Source organism: Myotis davidii, unplaced genomic scaffold (assembly GCF_000327345.1).
Source record: "Myotis davidii unplaced genomic scaffold, ASM32734v1 scaffold88, whole genome shotgun sequence".
In the NCBI taxonomy this organism is placed as follows: Eukaryota; Metazoa; Chordata; class Mammalia; order Chiroptera; family Vespertilionidae; genus Myotis; species Myotis davidii.
This window is the reverse complement of record NW_006300377.1, coordinates 9,321-28,616: the sequence shown is the minus strand read 5'-3', so window position 1 is coordinate 28,616 and position 19,296 is coordinate 9,321. Positions and strand designations below refer to the sequence as shown.

Genomic DNA, 19,296 nt, shown 5'->3' with positions numbered 1-19,296 from the left:
CGATTGAAAACGCCAACCGCGCCCTCCGCCGCCGCCCGCTCCGCGCACTCCGCACCTCAGAATTTGACTTCAGCACTGCGCCTCCTCTGAGTGTCCGTATGCGTTACTCTTTCCTCCTAGTTGTAGGACTTCCACTCAGCCAGCGTTCCTGTGGGTCTGGGTGATGTCCGTTCCGTCTTTTAGTTTCACTTTTGAAGTGGTTGTTCGAGGCAGCAAACTCCGGCGTTAACCTATGCCGCCATCTTGGTTCTCTCTACTACATTTTCTTGAATTGTTATGAAATTTCTAAATAAGTCAAGCAAATTAATTTGCAGTGATTTTCCATTGTTTTGGTTATCAGTGCTAGCTGTTTATATTTGGTTCACATTGACTTAATTGTAAACTAAATGAGCGTCGCTGGCACCATTGCAGCTTTAGTTGATTTGACATTTCCTCAGTTCACTTAGGGAGGACAGAATTGATTGAAAATATGAGACAATATGTTGGCTTGGAGGAGAATCAGTAGTTTTGAAATTAATGTGTTTCTGTATCTGAATATGGCCAGGTGCCATGTTTCTTTTCTGTTAGTGATTGGATGTCATTATGAAGGTCTCCTAAGTCCATACATGTGACAGTGTGTAAATCCAGCTTTTCTAACTTTGTGGCTGTTTTTCCTTCTAGGGAAGTCCTTGAGTCAGCCAGCACCTCCTCCCCTGCTGATCTTTTCACAGTCAGAAGCGAAAAACCCGCGGATCAACCAGCTCTCTGCCCGCTGGCAGCAGGTGTGGCTGTTGGCGCTGGAGCGCCAGCGGAAGCTGAATGACGCGTTGGACAGACTGGAGGAGGTAAGCCCTGCCAGCAGCACCCCGGAGGGCAGTCACAGTCCTTCCGAGGCCTCTCAACTTCCCAGCAGTAGAAACAGTCCTCGGTGAGTCTTCAGGTCTCCTAGGGGAAAAGACACACGTGTGAGTCAGCCACTCACAACAGACTGGGCCAGAAAGCAAGCAACCGGCCAGTCGTGAGGGCCTGTGACCTGACCCTCAGCACCTGGCTGTGCAAAATTACCTCCAGGTGTGTAGCTTACCGCGAAAATAATTATTCTTGAGAAAAGCTACACAATTATGAAATAAGAGTATTTTTATGATCTTGCTATTCTGTTAGTCTTCACTAGATTATGAAAAGCAAATTTTAAAGTGTAAAAAATACAATGCCACACTGTCTAGTTCCTAAAACAAACCTCTGGTATCTTCTACATTTTTTTATTTGTGCACATCAAAGCAGCTATGCCTGGAAGAGAGTATTCTGTGCTTTTTGTTGTTTTTGTAGTAGGTCAGTTGAGCTTTAAGCATAGTTGGTTTTTGGCTTTTTCTTTTTCTCCTCATTCCTCCCAACTTTGGAGTTTGAAAGACTAGGGTTTGGAAAATGGCTGTACTGTTTAAAGTCATTCTACGTCAGTGTCACTAACGTCCAAGTAGCTAAACATTGCCTTGCCCACCTCACGGGCCTGCTGCTGTCTGTCAGAGCCAAGTTTAGCATGGAAGTCGGGTGGGCAGTTTGCCCCCTCTGGTGCCATTCAAGAAACATACTTACGTGCAGGGTTGGATTCTTAATGCTCCCAGCCAGAATCAGATGATCTCATCTCAGAAAATGGTGGGAATTGTGAGCCTGCTGAGGTGGGCCTCTCGGTCATAGTTTCTTCAGAGTCTAATCAGCACTTCTCCTCTGGGATAGAATTCATTCCCTGACCTCTAAGGTGATCCTTCGGAAGGTGGCAAAGGGAAAGCAAGGCTGGCTCCACCCTTTCGCATGCTCCTTGCCCTGTTTCTCACGGTGGTGTTCAGGCACTTTCTCCTGCTGCTCCGTTACACCACAGTCCGTGTAACAATCGTGGTTCTCCCTGAAGGAGCCAGATGGTGCCTCCACAGAAGAGGCAACACAGGTACCATTGTTGGTGCCCTCCAGGAGGCCTGCACGGCTTTACTGTGTGTCTGAAAGTTCTGGTGTGCTCTGGGCAGGTGTGAATGCCAAAATACAGGTTTTGTTAACACTCCTGACTTCTGTCTAGTTGAAGGAATTTGCCAATTTTGACTTTGACGTCTGGAGGAAAAAGTATATGCGTTGGATGAATCACAAAAAGTCACGGGTGATGGATTTCTTCCGGCGAATTGACAAGGACCAGGATGGGAAGATAACCCGTCAGGAGTTTATCGATGGCATTCTAGCATCCAGTGAGTCCAATCATAATTCCAAGCATGGTCACACCTGGATTCCCTAGTTTGTGAAGGAGATAATCGGGCTGAACTGTCCTTCTGAAGTTAAGGAAGAACTATAATTGCTTACCAAGATTGGTCTGTCGTTTTCATGGCAAGAAGAGCCTCATTTTGCTGGGAATAAAAAATAGCAGGTCTTGTTTGAGTTATAGATAAGGAGCTGAGTTTTGTGAGTAATGTAGTTCTAAGCAAAATGTTTGAAAAAATACATTTTTCATTACATCAGTTTCTGACACATACATAACAGCTTACAAAGTGTGTGGTCTTGTGTGTTTTTTTAGCAAAATAAGTAATTGAGGCATAAGTAGATAAGTGATTTTCCAGGGTCACAAAGCACATCCCACAGCTGTGCTACTTTACATGGATAGCCAGGGAGGGCCTGTCTGGGGGTAATATTTGAGCTGAGACCTAGATGATGAGAAGGCTCCAGCCAACTCAAGGTTTGCGGGAAGAGAGAGAGAGGCAGAGGAAGCAGCAGGTACGAAGTGGGGAGGTGGGAATGAACTTGGCACGTTCTAGGCGTGAGAAGGTTAGCGTGGCTGGAGTGTGGGAGTTAAAGCTGGAAGGTAGGCAACAGCTAGTGAATGCGGGCCCTTGCAGGTCCTGGCGAAGTGGTCAGACTTCATCCTAGAAACAGTGGGACAGTGGTCAGCCACCAGAGGTTTTCTGCTGAGTGACAATATAGTCTGATTTACTTTTTAATAAATTACTCTGCTACTGAAAGCATTCACCTCCTTTGGAAAGCAATTTGTCAGTAGTCTAAGGCAATTATCTAAACCAGGGGTCCTCAAACTTTTTAAACAGGGGGCCAGTTCACTGTCCCTCAGACCGTTGGAGGGCCAGACTATAGTTTAAAAAAAACTATGAACAAATTCCTATGCACACTGCACATATCTTATTTTGAAGTAAAAAAAACAAAACGGGAACAAATACAATATTTGTATTTGCATGTGGCCCGCAGGCTGTAGTTTGAGGACCCCTGATCTAAACAGAAGAAACTTCATCCTACTAATTCCAAGTTGTCACTATTCTGAAATAATTTAAATAATAATAGTGGAGTGGATAAATAAATTCTTAAGGTGGGTGGTAGGTCCATGGTGGTTATAATATTCTGTTTATACCCTTCGGTATATCTGAAATAGTGCTTTAATGCTTGGGGGGGGCAGGGTAGTCTATAAGCAAAAACTTAATAGTCTATCTTCTAGGTTCCTAAAGTTGAGTGTGTATTGCTTTTCAGAAAAAAAAATCAAGACATAAATGTTTTTTCTTTCAAATAGTAGTTATATACCTTCCAGCCAATCATGTAAGCCTCTTACCGTTCCAAATGTGATTACTTTTCTCCAGAGTTCCCCACTACCAAGTTGGAGATGACAGCTGTCGCTGACATTTTTGACCGAGATGGGGATGGCTACATTGATTACTATGAATTCGTAGCTGCTCTCCATCCCAATAAGGATGCTTACCGACCAACAACCGACGCAGATAAAATTGAAGATGAGGTATGGGACGTAACTGTATCTTGAGTACATTTTGGGCCATAGCTTTCTGCTGTCCTAAGGTGGGTTGGGTATGGGTGCCACATCAGCCCTGGGGCTCGTCTGTTGGGAGGTGATTGTTTGGAGTTGTTTAGGGATCCGCTTGTGGGTGACGCTGAACTCTAGCTTAGACCAGAGGGCTTCTCACTCAAGTGGTCACATTGGTGTCGTGCTCTAAAGTTACAGAACACCTTACCTGGTTCACAGATCCTGTGTTGGTTGGTCCTAGACTCTTAGTTCTAAGCATCCAACCTCAGCATCCAGGGGAGTGGTCTTCAAACGCAGCATTGAAGGGGTGACATGCAAATGTTTAAAATGGCATGGACACTAAGCTTTCTGCCTAGTTAAGGACTGTGTCACATTGAAAATTCAAGAGCAAATTAATCAGTAGTACATAGACATCCTGGGATATGTTGGTCCTGGGAAGGGAGGCAGCAGGGCAGGTCGTAGGAGTGGCCTGGAACTCCCCAGGCCTGACTGCTGAGCTGCTAGGTTGAAACTCAGATCAGTTCATAATTTGCTTTATTAGTTATTTCGATGATAGCACATTAGCACATTTCTCTCTTGGTGTCTTTAGTATCCCAAGTACTAAGAACAATGTGTTGCCCTGACTGGTTTGGCTCAGTGGACATAGCGTCGGCCTGCGAACTGAAGGGTCCCGGGTTCGATTCCGGTCAAGGGCATGTGCCTTGGTTGCGGGCACATCCCAGTAGGGGGCGTGCAGGAGGCAGCTGATCGATGTTTCTCTCTCATCAATGTTTCTAATACTCTCCCTTCCTCTCTGTGAAAAATCAATAAAAAATATATATATAAAAAAAAAAGAACAATGTGTTTCAGTTTGGAATAGAAGATAAATGTTTGTGTCAAAACCCTGAAATGCCTTAAAAATACATATTGAATAGCTTCTCTGTTTACATGTAAAAAATCTTTCTGGTTTTTTTTAAGAGTCTTACTTTACCCTTCACATTTTTCTTTTTTTGTTGTTCAAAACCAATAGGTCACAAGACAAGTGGCTCAGTGCAAATGTGCAAAAAGGTTTCAGGTGGAGCAGATTGGAGAGAATAAATACCGGGTAAGGAAGAGCAAAGCAGTTCTTTGTGGTGTTGGTTTCTCCTGCTTGGCCCTTACAGGCGAAAGCAGCCTGACACATGGCGGAGTCAACGATCCCACCTTCCCATTGGCAGTGCCTGGAGGACGAGAGCAGTGGGACCCGAGATGTGTCTATAGATTCCAGATGCCAGGTGTCCTGGTGGGCTAAGCGTAATGCCCTTTCTAGTTCCATCTGAAAAACAGTGCTCTATCTAACTAATAATAGCTTTCCTTGAGTTCAGTGTAGGAGACATTTCAGAGCCCTCTCTTTACTACTGACCAAAGTCTTAGGAAACAATTATCTAATGACTGACATTCACCAAGAGCTGGTCTTTGTGAGCTGAAGTGGTTCCTGGGCTCAGAGCGAGCTGGAGGGAATGTGTCAAGGCCCTAAGGGACACTCTGGCCGCTCTGGGCTGGGCTACAAACGGTCTGGATGCCCTGGGTGGTGCCAGGCTCAATAGTCTTCTCTAGAAAGCCATGCTGAGTGCGGCCACAACTGACAGTGAACTGTGCTGTGTTTTAGCTTCTTTTAGGGCCAGGGTCTGAAACAGGGCTCCTAAAATATATTCAGCAGCTTGTCAGGAATTCTCTAAAGTCCTAAAGAAAATCTGTGATTGGCAAAGATAATTTAAGATGGCTATGTCAAATTACAGTGAGGAAAAAATCTAGGTTCCATTAATACATTAAAAATGTCTTCAAAGTACACCTACAGCACACTGTGCTGCTCGTAGCCAGGGATTGTTGGGTGACTCTGCCTTGGACCAACCCAGGGCATTTAATTACTAAAACTCCAAGCAATCTTATGCTTGCTTGTTGGGTTTTGTTTCTTGGGTTTTTCAATTACCTATGAGAGAAATGAATTAATAAGAGCAACATAGGTCTGTAAGAATGGTTAGTATATGTCACTGTGCTTGAAGACTGGTAACATGATTATGATTTTTATTCCTTAGTGTTAATTTGATAAAATGTTCTCTCTTTTTTTCTTCCATTTCCTTCGTCCTTTACTTTTACTGTCTGTAGTTCTTCCTCGGCAACCAGGTACAGTTTGCCTTGCGACGTTCTCCTTGGTGGAAATGGTCTGTGTAGCTAATGCTGCCTGTTCTTTGCTGTGGGGAGAGGACGTAATCTGAAGCATGCTGGGGTCACGACTGGTGGTCTTACCAAGTGGAGACACTGCTACAGGGCTAGTTGTAGAGCTGTCTTAGCAAAAGGTGATAAGTCTATATTTTTAAAAAAGGAGATGAAATTTTCCATTTAAAATTGGATTGGCTGAGGATGATGGTATTATGCTGGGCTGAGTTAAAAGTAGTATAGTTCAGGGAAATTGAAGCTGTGGTATCATCAGTAAGTTTTTCTAAAATCCTGGTCTTGGATGTTGGAAGTCAGAATACCAGACAACACAATTCTGACTTATACCAAAGTCTTCTGACAGTAAACACAACTTTTATAATGCACACTAAGTCAAAAAGTCTTGGGGTATTTAAATAAAGTGTCTTTAAATACCTTATGAGTAATTATAGTTACTTGCATTTATGCTCTATTTTATCAGTATAAGGTACCTGACAATTGTAGTGTGGACATCATAATTGGCCATAGCCTAAAGTTTGTCAATATGGCCAGCCAGCCAAAATCTAATGGAATCAAATTAGACCTGCATAAACGATTGAATGCTTTCTTACTCCACTTGGTAACTCTAACCTTTTAGATCTTTTTGAGGGCTCTGGGGTCCTGTATCTTCAAATGGAAGGAAGTTGCATGGGTAAAATCTGTCTTATGATACGAAATCAGAAAACACTAAGAGTTCATTTGAAGCCCTCAGTCAGTGTTAAGTCCCAGGCACTGCAGTAATTACTGACTGCAGTAACCTTCGGGCCAGTGAGGACAGGGAACAAATAAAGACAAGAGCAGCGAAACTTGCTCTAAATGAATCATTCCGTAAGGATGCCAGGTTGTACCTAAAGGATATGCTGTTAGCTGATTGCTGCACGCAGGTGCCAGGGGCCCCTGAAGACTGAGGTCCTCCTCTACTGCTCCACTGACCACATAGGGTCAGATGCGTTCATTCCAATGTTAGGAACAGAATTATGAAGTTGATTTATACCTGAGGCCTAAGGAGTTACATGCCAACAGTCATGTCATAGCCACTGCAAGAGCCCATGTCACTGTAAGGGGTTTTCCATTTAAGGAAACAGAAGTTACTGCTGCCCCTAAGGCTGTTCTGAGGCCTTTGCCTCACCGACACCCAGCTCTGCCAGGTTTGCACGCGTCCTCATTTTTAGAGCTGCCATAACCCCTTCCACCACTTGTTACCCAGCCTTCAACTTCCCCAGAGACTTTGGCTACTGGCTTGGGTCAAGCCTCCTTTTCCCCATAGCTTAGCAGAAGCAAGTTAGAGTCTTTCAGTGTCTGAGGGAGGCTCCTGCAGAGGCCAAAGGGGCAGCTTCCTTCCCGGGACAGGACGTTTATTCCCTCCCTCACACCTCTGGGTCCCACTTCAGTACTCTTCACCCTCCACCATGCTGTTGCTGGGTCACTCTGCATAAAACTTCACAGCTGTATGGAATGATGTAGAACAATTTTGTTTTCAAAGTAAGGGGCTGGGGAGTGGAATAATACATTTTTTAGTCACCTTGCCTATATAAACTGATCTTGCGTCAATGCAATATAATACAGAGAATTGTCACAAGTATTAATTTTGAGGGAGGCTGGTCATGTGTCCTTCCTTCGCAAACATTCTTTTGGGCATTTTCGGTTTTTGTGCCTGATTTCAAAGTTATAGTTCTCCTTTATAACTTTGAAAATCCTAATTAAGTGATTAAATATTCCCTTCTCTTCCCCTCCCCCCGCCCCCATTTTCCTTGAATTAAATAATTTTAGGAATGCTATTTCTTCAACCATTTGATTTTTGTTTTGGGATCTCAGCATGATTCTCTTTTGTTGCCTCTTAGTTTATTTTGGGAAGAGGATAATTTATGCAATGGGATATGTTAGGCAAGAAAAAATATATCAAAAAGTCCTGCTTGTCTTAACATCCCAAAATGATTGTTGAATACAGTTGAATATATAATCCACATGGTAAATTATATAACACGGTAAATTAAAAATTGGATTTCTTCAACTAAATTTTAGTATAAATACTGTTTAATCATTTGTTCAGCTGAAGAAACTTTTTTGCTGGTAACACACAATTAGAGAGTACTTTGTGTTTATTTCTGAAGATCTGATATGGAAAATCAAATTTCTGTCTAAGCTTGTAATGATGATGCTTTGCAAGGGTTTCCTGGAGGCTTGAAATACTTGCCATTCTCCATTTAACTTGAGCACACTGTATTCAGAAGTTGACGTCCACCTTCCAGCCACCTATCCTTTTCTGAAAACAAACTAGCATAATAAAGAATTTCCTTGTTGGGCTTTAATTTGGGCCGACTGTTTAAAAGAATCCAAGTGAGCTAATGTTTTGTATATCCTTTTCCCTCCCCCTTTGGTCAGGGGTATGGCCATCATAAGTAAATTTTATCCCAGTATACTGGTTAGTAGCTTTATATTTGTTTTTCCATATTTTAAATTCTTTTTTGAAAAATGCAAAATAATGAGAGGTCAAATTCTCCCCAAACTGTCAGATTGTCATTGCGTCTGAATACAGTCTGCTTTGCAAAGGCCGCCTGGCCTGCGCCGAGGCACGCGCACTCATTGGTTTCCCCTTGGTCCTGCAGTTCGGGGACTCCCAGCAGCTGCGGCTGGTCCGCATCCTGCGCAGCACAGTGATGGTTCGCGTTGGTGGAGGATGGATGGCCCTGGATGAATTTCTAGTGAAAAATGACCCCTGCCGAGGTAAGAAACCATCCTGAGATGAATTACACGTTGGGTATGCCCTCACCACTGAGCTTCTGTGCCTACACAAACCGCTGGGGGGCTATTTGTTTAGTTAGTTGTTGAGCTGCCCAGATGTCACCTTACTAGCACAGATCAGGACTTGGAGGCGACAGAGTAGACCAGGGAGAGAGTAGGAGAGGTTAGTGCTGCTGGGGAGACAGTAATGAGAATTGGAAATGTATTGGTGTCCATGAATACTTTGGTTTGAGGTGTTAAATAAACACTCGGCTAGAAAGGAGCCTGATAAAGCCTTTTAGGTTCCCTATTGGTGCTCCAGATCCCTTTGCCTGAAACGGGGGAGGGTATTGGGCCCCTCCCATGCAGGGAGGACTGCGGAGCCCCCTTGACCAGGAGGCAGGATAAAGAACACCTAGCCGTGAGCCTCATCACTTCTAAGACGGATGGTCACCTAAACAAGACCACGGGTGTCTGCTAAACATGAAAAGGCTGGTGTGCCCGCCCAAAGGCCAAAGGAAACGTAAACCTGGTGCTGATTGATGCACCTGCAGCCAGAGGCGTGTGAGGGCTGCACAGGGAAAGCGATCAGGTTCCAGCTGCTAAGTCCTCTTCAGCTGCGCCCTCCCTTTTCCTGCCAGCCGAGCTGCATGTGGGTACACAGGAGGCTCCCAACTGTCTGCCAGTTTGTCTTTCTTGACCCAGTTTCTGCATTTCCTGCTCTGTCTGTGTTTATATTTTTTTGTTCTAGTTCACCATCCTGGGAGTAAAATAAAGCGCTCTGATTCCAGCTCTTCGATTTCCAGTCAGTCTCCCATAGGTTGGCTTTTAAGCTTTGTCCCTCTCACCCACACCCCAGCCTGTTGAGAATGGCTTTGCTTCTTAAACTGTAGCACCTCTTGGCTCTGTGGTAACTGCTGCCTTTAAGAATGCTTTGAAATAGCCAAACCATAGCTTTTCTAACTATTATAAGTTTGCAGAGCATAAAATACTCCTGTTAAAACAGAACCCATAGAATTTGTTCTGAGTTTGTTTATTTAACAAATACCCACATAGCTTTATACGCCACCAACTATTATAAGCACTTGACAAATAACAACACTTATACCTCTGTGAGTGTAGGTACTATTGTTCTCTCCATTTTACAGAACAGAAAATTGGGGCATAGAAAAGTTAAGTAACTTGCCTGAGGACAGACAGCTCATAAATAACAGACAGGATTCAAGCCCCCGACAGTCTGGCTTTAGAGTATGTGCTCTTGGTCTCTGAGACCAGCATGCCCACCATCCCTTGTATGTGTATTACTGGTTCAGCCGGAATAATTAAATGACTTAGGCTTATTTATAAACCTAGCAGAAATGCTTACAGTACAGTTATATGACTTTTTTGGAAGTGAGCTATAGTTATATTCTGAAGCATTTAGAGCTAAAGGGTACAATTCTCACATAGTTCTTACTTTAACTCATTCTGCATTTATTCCAATAAATGAGAGTAATAATTTTCATTAGGAGTTTTTTTTTTAGAAAATAGTTAATTTTAAAAACATCTATTCTGGTCAATACTGGAAAGGGTGTAATCAGTTTTAGAATTTAATTATATTGCAAACCAATTTCCTTGATAGAAAAGTCCTCTTTCGTTGTTTTAAATGAGGAGCAATATGTTTCATTTTAATCCTAACAGTAAAACAGCATTGTTCCTTTCTAAATCTGTTACTAAGGTTTTATTTTTCGTGTCATGTATGTTTGGACTAAACAAACAGAAGGGATACTGCATGCAACATTTGGGGATCTTTGTTTGCCTGTTTGCTGCCTGCTCTACTCGCTCTCTCGATGGTCACATGGTGCTGCTGCCAAAGCGAGCCCTGCCTGCGTTGTCCTCTTACTGGTTAGAAGGTGGAATCCAGGGAACTTGGGGAGGGCGTCTAATAGCTGTTTTCTGTGGAACAGAGTAGCCTTTTCAGCATCCCTTGGCGCACACAAGGTAAGGCTTTCCTCTGTCTCTCCAGGCGTCCTAGAGCTCAGCAGTCATCTCAGTCGCATTGATTGCGGAGTCAAGAACTCCCCTGCAGTCGTAGGTGTCACGACTGTACCAGTGATGGACAGGATGAGCTACTTCTACTCGTGTAAAAATTGTGCTAGGAGGTGAACACTTAAGGGGTGGGTGAGCATGAGCACTGCAAAAAAGAAACTGTCTAGGATCCTAGAAAGATTGCTATGGCTTCTAGAAGCTTCTGCGGTAGATTTTGTATTCATTTGTGTCACATATCCTTGGCTCTCTGGACAATAGGGACTTATAAAATTCATAACAGGTTTATAATACCAGTGTGCATGATCATTTGTTACCTCCTTTTACACACAGTTTAAAAATATAAAAGAGCCCTGGCTGGTTTGGCTCAGTGGATAGAGCATCGGCCCTCGGACTGAAGGATTCCGATTCAATTCCAATCAAGGGCACACACCTTGGTTGCAGGTTCCCCGGCCCTGGTAGGGGTGTGTGCAGGAGGCAACCAACCGGTGTGTCTCTCACACTGATGTTTCTCTCTTTTCCTCTCCCTTCCACTCTCTCTAAAAATCAATGGAAAAATATCCTCCGATGAGGATTAACAAATAAATAAATAATAAAAAGACAAAAGACATCTCAGACAGCACATTGCTTTAGCCAAATTTAAAAAGTGAAAATACTCAAGGAGGTAGGTTCCTGGCACTGCCAGAATGGGAGATTTCATTTTCTGAATTCAGTCATGCCAAAAGTTATCATGATGTTTTAGATGAAAATTAAAAAACAGTATCTGAAAAAAAAAATAGCATCTACCCAACCGAAAAAAAAAAGTTTAAAAAAAAAAAGATAAACATTAAAAAAAACCCAACAGTGTCTGGCCCTGGCTGGCATGGCTCAGTGGTTAGAACATCGACTTGCCCACCAGAGGGTCTCAGTTCGATTCCCAGTCAAGGGCATCTACCTGGGTTGCAGGTCCAATCCCCACCCCTGGTCAGGTTGGGAACAGGAGGCAACCAGTCATCGTGCCTCTCTCACATCGATGTTTCTCTCTCTCCCTGCCCCCCACTCTTTCTTAAAAAATCAATGGAAGAAAATATACTCGTGTGAGGATTTAAAAAATAAAAGTATCTGCCTAATTAATCAGTAGACCTTTACCAATTTTTGAGCATTAGACAAAGTAGTTCCCCCAAATTTTAGTGAAAATCTAGAAGAACTTTATTTATGAAGATTTAAATGGTATAATTTGGCTTAATACTGTTTTACTTGCAGTAAAATACACACATAAAGTTTATTATCTTAACCGTTTGAACTGACAAGTTCAGTGGCATTAAGTACATTCACCCTCTTGCTACCATCACCCATCCAGGAAACTTTGGTCAAACTAAAACTCTATTCATTAAACCAACAGCTTAGAACTGAATTTTAACTAGCAGGCCTGCTCCAGCCGGCGTAGGAGGCCAGGATAAGTCCCTTAGGAAATGATGGCCTTTTTGGTGGTTGAAAACTGAACTTGAAATGGCTGCCTTCCTTCACAGTCTAGTCCCCAAGATGTGATCTTAAAAAAAAAAAATCTTCAAATCATGGTCAAATGCATATTTCTTCACTGCAGAACTTTCCAGAGCTTACAGAACGATGATTGCATTCGGGCTGGGTGGTTGGGGGTCACACAGCATTTACTAAACTCCCTTTTGTAGGAAACTTCTCAAAACCTCGGTTTGGGAGATTCTGCTATAAGGAATGATGCCATGGAAGATACTGAGCTGTTTACAGATAGGAAATTTTTATTGGGAAATACATTCTGGGGAGTGAGGAGGGAGAGGTGGGGAATAACATGAGAACCAAGGAGGCCAGTTCGAAGCCTGTCACGGCCCTCCCGGGTGGAGAAGACGCTCCGTGAACCACGTGGTGTAGGAGGCGTGGGAAGGCTCAGGAGGGGAAGGAAGAGAAGCGGGGGAGCGGTGTCCTGGGAGCCAAGGGAGGGAGGGTTTCAAGGAGAGAGCCGTCAGCAAGGCCCCACGTGCACATTGCAGCAGCAGAGCCGCGCTGCCTGCATGTTGGCAGGGTTTTACTTGCACTCATTCATGCGTGTGCTCGTTTCCTCCCTCATACAGAGAGCATTGTAAACTGAATATGCTCATACTATATTTCGGAGCATGTACATTGGTCTAAAATTTTGGAGATGAGTTGAGTGGGCACAGTCACTTGTAATCTTCTAAACTTGTCGTTTCTAGCCACAGTAAGAACCCTCATACAGGAAGGAACCACGAATGTTCTGTTTGTAATAGTTCCCTTTCCCCTGGCTTTCCCACTTGTTAGATCTATCTAGTAGCGAGCAGTTTAGGTGGATGAGGAGGTGGAGGTTATTGCAGGATAACACCTTTCAGTGAGAAGTAATTGGACATACTCCGGGGCAATTGTTTCTTTAGACTTAGTAGTATCTTTCCCATTCAACATTCGTGTTGGTATCTGACTGAATCTGGCTCACAGCTCAAAGCCATGGACAGCACCTGTGCCTTCAGTGCTGTTTCCAGACTTCCCACCTTGACATTCCTCTCCCGCTCAAGACATCCTTCAGCTTCTTACCACTTTTGGTTTTTGACTTAACGGTTCCTGACTGGCAGGTCTTGTGCATGGTTTGATCTCTCTCTTCCCTCACATGTTTACTTCTTAATGATTCTGTCCTCATCTGTCTACCATCCAAGTTCCTGGACCCCTTTTTTTAGGATCGTTACCAACTGAATTCAATGGAAGAGAGGTCTGTTTTTCTCCACTATTTCGTTACCGTGTATCTTGCAAAAGCTGAGCAAAAAGTACGCATGTCCTGTGAGAGAGAAAAGAGGGTTTGGTTTCACCTCCAAGGCTGGAGCTGCTGCGCCTGCTCTCCCTCGCCCAGGGGACAGTGGCCAGGCCCGCTGTGGCAGCAGAATGTAATGGCACTTTGTATGCAAAGGTGTTTTTATTGTAGCAAACCAGGGGGCTTCTTGGGTAATGACTGCTGTGGGTAAGGATCACGACAAGGCTGATAGCTCATGAATTTATCTCTATTTTAGAAGGATCTAAACATGGTACTAAATCCATAACTTATAGAACTTATCATGGGGTCAGGCAGCTGTATGACCAAAGACATATTTTTTAAGCTTAACTGACATTGTGTCTGTGTGTGCTTACTCCCTTTTTAGCACGAGGCAGAACTAACATTGAACTTAGAGAGAAATTCATCCTACCTGAGGGAGCATCCCAGGGGATGACCCCTTTCCGGTCTCGGGGTCGAAGGTCCAAACCATCTTCCCGAGCAGCTTCTCCTACCCGCTCCAGCTCCAGCGCCAGTCAGAGCAACCACAGCTGTACATCCATGCCGTCTTCCCCGGCCACCCCAGCCAGTGGTACCAAGGTATGTGCTCACCACCACCGTGGCCTTCCCAGCCCCAACTGTGCAGATGTTCACTGTTCAGTGTAGCCTCTGAAAGGCTCCCGTGAGGAGGAGAACATGAAGTTGTATGGACCAAGTTCCCCTAGACCAGGCTGACCAGGCCTAGCGGTGCAGAAATGCAGGGCCTGCAACAAAGACGACAACAAAGGCACATTTATTAAAATATGTGCTAAGGGCATTAGGTCAAAAGCATTTTTTTCAACATGATCTCAGTGTGAAGTTGAGTGCAGCCAGTTACCGGTTTTGAAAACCCTGGCACTGTCCATGCAGCTGGGGCTAATGGAGAAGTTTGTTGTTAAGACAGATTATGTATGAAGACTGCTAGTGCCTTTCTGCCTGGTCCATCTCATCCGTTGGACTGATATGCATTTTATTTTGTTTTCTGTTTCTTTTAAAATTTGGTATCTTTTATTTATTTATTTAATTTTTTATGTTCCCAATTTGCTCCCTTTCTGTTCCATTTTCAATGTTTCCTGTCCTTCCCTTTGGATTTCCATTTCGCAGACGCCACTTCAGTTCTCTCGCTGTTATGACAAACCCTGGTTGGTAAACAGTAAAGCTGGCACCCCAGTCAGGGACAGCCATTATCCTGACCTCCAGCTGCCCAGCCCCGAGGTAGAGTATGGCCTGCCGACTAAGGACACAGTCAAGACGGGGCCCTGAGGCCAAGAGCGCGCCCGGCTGCTCTCCTGGCGGAGCCCGTGCTCTCTCCGTCCTCGCCGTGCTTCTCTCACAGCTGATTCATCTAGTGAGATGTCTTTCAGTGTTTCTAACTCAGTCATCAACATTGGAGATAAGGAAGAGATGCCTAAAACTGGACTGTTTAACAGCTTTCAGTCTCGAATAGTACTTGTTCAGGGTGATAAACATTGGTCGTGCCTAGTGATTTGTTTAGTGGTATTTTTTATAATCAGGCCTCTTGGAGTCTCCGATTATCAGATACCCAGACGAGTTATGAACACTTGAAATTCACCTGCGGTGCATGTTCAGCAGTTTCCTATCTTTGCTGAGAACAGGAGAGTGGTTGGCGTCACCATGCTGGTTTGAGGTGTGGGTGCTGCCAAGCCCCCAGTATCAGCAAACGATGCTCTGAGGCTCAGAGTTTAGCTTCTGGATTTCCTGGCCTAGGCACTTGGGTTTCTGTAGCCTTGATTTGAAGATACATAAACAATTAAGCGTGTGCACGTGTGCTCATTAAAATACCCAAGCATTTGGAAGAGCAGTGTTTCAGAAACAAAACATGGACCAGCGGCTTGTCTGATAGCAGGACAATTTGCATTCTAGCTTCTCCGGGAAAACTTTGGGTTCTTGTGCCTCAAAAGATAGCACTGCCTTGTCGTGTGACGCTCAGCCAGAGAAACCGGAAATACAAGAACCACTGCCCGTGAATGGACTGCTGCTCTGGGATGCATCCGCTCCACGCTGGTTTAGAACATGATCTGGGGACACTTCTACTAAAACCCCCAGGCTCAACCTGCTTGTCTTGCTTCTCTTCTCCCTTAATGGCTCCAGTTTCGTGGAAGTTTTAAAAGTTCTAAAATTTTAAATGTTTTAATTATGCACTACAAATGCTCATAGGATTCTGCTAGATCAGCCTTTTGTTTAGTCTTAAGGTTTTACCTTTCATTTCATTTCAAGGTTTCCTCTTTCCTTACCTGTTGGTGTTCTGCAGCCAGGCCCCACCTGATGACTCCCAGCCCAGGGTCTCTAGGGCTTGGCCTCCCGGCAGCATGTTCACAGCGGTAGCTTCTGAAACTGGTGCTCTTCCTCCTGTGTGGGCCAGGAGCCTTTGTGCTTGAATGTTAATCACTCTCTGTCGCTTCTGCTGCTGCTTTATAAATTAAAGAAATACAAGAATCACAATGAAATGGGTTGCTTTACTCCTATTGGTATAAACATCTTAAAGGTCCTGGAAAACAATTGCCCAATTGATTTCAAGGAAAAATTAGAATAGTATGCACTGGCATGAAATGATGCTTACAACAGTTTTATTTATTTTTTATTTTTTTTAAATATATTTTATTGATTTTTTACAGAGAGGAAGGGAGAGAGATAGAGAGTTAGAAACATCGATGAGTGAGAAACATCGATCAGCTGCCTCCTGCACACCCCCCACCGGGGATGTGCTCACAACCAAGGCACATGCCCTTGACCGGAACCGAACCTGGGACCCTTGAGTCTGCAGGCTGATGCTCTATCCACTGAGCCAAACCGGTCAGGTCAACAGTTTTAAAGTAGTCTTTCTCCAAATTAAGTCTGCTACTGTCTTTAAAAACAAACACTCAACCCGGCCAGTGTGGCTTAGTGATTGAGTGTCAACCCATGAACCAAGAGGTCCCCTGTTTGATTCCCAGTCAGGACACATGCCTGGGTTGTGGGCTCAATCTCAAATTTTAAATTGGAACATGAACCTTTATTTTGGGAATCATCAAAATACATGACCCAGGACTTTTCCAAAATAAATCCTTGTTTTCCTGGACTTTTAATTTGCTTTTTCAATCAATTAAACATAAGGAAACCTTTTAAGTTTTTAAATTGAATTTCTATCAAAGACTTCACCAAGTAAGTAAAATCTTTTTATTTTTTTAAGGTTATCCCATCATCAGGCAGCAAGTTGAAACGGCCAACACCAGCTTTCCATTCTAGTCGAACTTCCCTTGCTGGTGACACTAGCAATAGTTCTTCCCCAGCCTCCACAGGTGCCAAAACTACCCGGGCAGGTAAGTATCTGTGCACTGGGATGGAGATGGGAGGGGGCCAGGCTGGGAATTTGGAAGCAGCAGCCCCTCAGCTTCACTGGTGCCCAGACAGACAGACCTGCACACCTGCTGAGCTGCGCTTTTTCTCCTGTCGCTGCAGCCGGCTCAGACTAGCCTTCAGAGAGCAGACACTTTCAGCCAAAGCCAGACCCCCTGTTCTTGATCAGAAATGTAAAGATAAGAGATTATAAGAGGAAGAAAGGGCCTCTTGAAGCAGGGCCTTCTCAGAAGCCCAGTCAGTGTTGGGATGGGCAGTTTGCGAGTAATTTTTCCAACACCCCATATTTATGCTTGCTGCTGGTGAGCTGAGGTCAGAGAGAGCCCGTATACTGTACTGGCCATCACTTTGTCCCCATCCTTAGTCTCCCCGTGTGTTACTCCAGCTGGAGCCCTGCTGGACACTCCGTGGGCCAGCTGGTCGTGCTGCTGAGAAAAGCTGGTTTCTGATCCTCAGGAGGCAGGCTTCTTACGTGAATCCCAGACCCAGCGACGGTTTCAGCCTCTTCTGTGTGAATGCGGAGACCGGGGTCTAGAAAGGCTCTGATTTGCCCAAGGCTACATGGTATTAGGTCCAGAACCTGACATCTCTGCTAAGGCTACTCCTTTATTCTTGAATTCCAGACCCCAAAAAGTCAGCCAGTCGCCCTGGGAGCCGGGCTGGAAGTCGAGCCGGGAGCCGAGCCAGCAGCCGGAGAGGAAGCGATGCCTCTGACTTTGACCTTTTAGAGACGCAGTCTGCTTGTTCAGACACTTCAGAGAGCAGTGCGGCCGGTGGCCAGGGCAGCTCCAGGAGGGGGCTGAGCAAGCCTTCCAAAATCCCAACCATGTCCAAGAAGACCACCGCTGCCTCCCCCAGGACTCCGGGCCCCAAGCGATAACACTATCAGCACCCGAGCCTCTGTCCTCTGAATCCTGCTCCATGCATTCTTTGGGTGTATATTTATTCTGAACGGGAGAAGGTATATTGTTAAAAATGTAAAAGAATAATTGTGTTATGAAGCTGCCTTATTTTTTTTCTTTTTGTAAGTTACTATTTTCATGTGAATATTTATGTAGATAAAATTTGCCTCCTGGTAACCCTATAATGGATGGGGCCCAGAAATGAAATATTTGAGAAAAACAAATGAAAAGGTCAAGATGGGAATATGTATTTAAAAAAGAAAGAAAAAAAGCCACTAAGTAGGGTTTCTGTATGCGCAGGGTTATAAACCTGCTTTATCTTTTAGGATTATTCCTAAATGCATCTTCTTTATAAACTTGACTTGCTGTCTCAGCAAGATAAATTATATTTAAAAAGTAAGACTCCTGCAGTGTTTAAGGAACTCTTTTTTTGTAAATCACAGACACCTCAATTAGCGAGAACTGAGGGGAGGACACTTCTAATTGCTTTTTTCATTGTTTTTAATGTGTGATTTTAGCTGAAGAGAGGGAACCTCATCTAGGTAACATTTGCACATGATACAGCAAAAGGACTCCACTGCAATACTGTCTCTGACACATAGCTGCTAGAATTCAGGGGTGAATGTAACTAACTGCTCAGAAAACTCAGAACATCAGGATTTTTAATAGTCCTGGTTTCTAACTTCCTGTCCAGCCCGGCCACCAATAACTCCTGTGCTCACCAGGACACCCAGGCCCTTGGCAAGGGGAGATTCCTTGATGGCTTCTGAAAAATAGATTCGTTTATCTGCACTTTTTGCTATTTATTTAAATGGTCGATCAACTTCCCACAAACGGAGGAATGAATCCCACAAGCCTGTTCTGAAAATATGGACGTAGAACACTAGCTCATCCTTTCAAGGAGCTCACCAGCACACTGTTAACAAGCCCCGTTGGCTTCCGTCTTTTTTGTGCGTAATAAAGTCAACTGACCAAGTGACCATGAAGAGGAGCTTCTGGGCTCCTTCTTTAGCTGCTGTTCCTCTTCAGCTCCGACCACGTTGCTGTGTGATTATCTCAATTGGTTTTAATTGAGGCAGAAACTGAAGCTCTACCAATGAACTGTTTAAAAACAAGACACTTTTGTATTAAAATTGCTTGCAGTAACTAACATTTTATACTTCCTGATTTTCTTTTCAACCATTCCCTTATATATAACATGTTATTCTGGGATCTGATTGTGTTTTCGGTACTTGAATGCATTATTGGAATCAAAATGTTGTGATGGATAAATTATGGAGCTTATTAATAGATTTTTTCTTGTTTATTTTATCATTAATTTTATTTAACAAGGCAACAAAGAAATAATCATGCTATTAATGTAAACCTGTAGGGAATCTGCCCCACTTAAGTGATTAAAAAAATACCAATATGTAAGAAGATTTCTGTGTTGGAAATCACAGAGATCCTGCCCTTGCTGCTATGGCTCAGTGGATAGAGCGTCAGCCTGTGGACTGAAGGGTCCC

The 19,296-nt window shown here is 44.0% G+C and overlaps 1 protein-coding gene across 21 annotated transcripts in view; it reads left to right on the top strand.

The window, feature by feature from the left end:
- MACF1 (microtubule-actin crosslinking factor 1) overlaps positions 1-19,084 on the top strand; it is a 273,897-nt gene extending 254,813 nt beyond the window's left edge. For 8 of the 21 annotated variants that reach the window (XM_015572798.1, XM_015572786.1, XM_015572802.1 and 5 more), the window contains 11 exons: positions 661-824; positions 2,045-2,207; positions 3,594-3,748; positions 4,782-4,856; positions 5,897-5,914; positions 8,590-8,707; positions 9,456-9,524; positions 13,882-14,093; positions 14,637-14,747; positions 16,723-16,852; positions 17,513-19,084. In XM_015572798.1, coding sequence (XP_015428284.1) covers positions 661-824; positions 2,045-2,207; positions 3,594-3,748; positions 4,782-4,856; positions 5,897-5,914; positions 8,590-8,707; positions 9,456-9,524; positions 13,882-14,093; positions 14,637-14,747; positions 16,723-16,852; positions 17,513-17,769 — 1,472 coding nt within the window. In that variant the 3' untranslated portion in view covers positions 17,770-19,084. Of the gene's footprint in view, positions 1-660; positions 825-2,044; positions 2,208-3,593; positions 3,749-4,781; positions 4,857-5,896; positions 5,915-8,589; positions 8,708-9,455; positions 9,525-10,709; positions 11,131-13,881; positions 14,094-14,636; positions 14,748-16,722; positions 16,853-17,512 lie in introns of those variants that run through there. The other 13 variants (XM_015572803.1, XM_006777256.2, XM_006777255.2 and 10 more) reach the window with 8 other exon arrangements.
- The last annotated feature ends 212 nt before the right edge of the window (positions 19,085-19,296 follow it).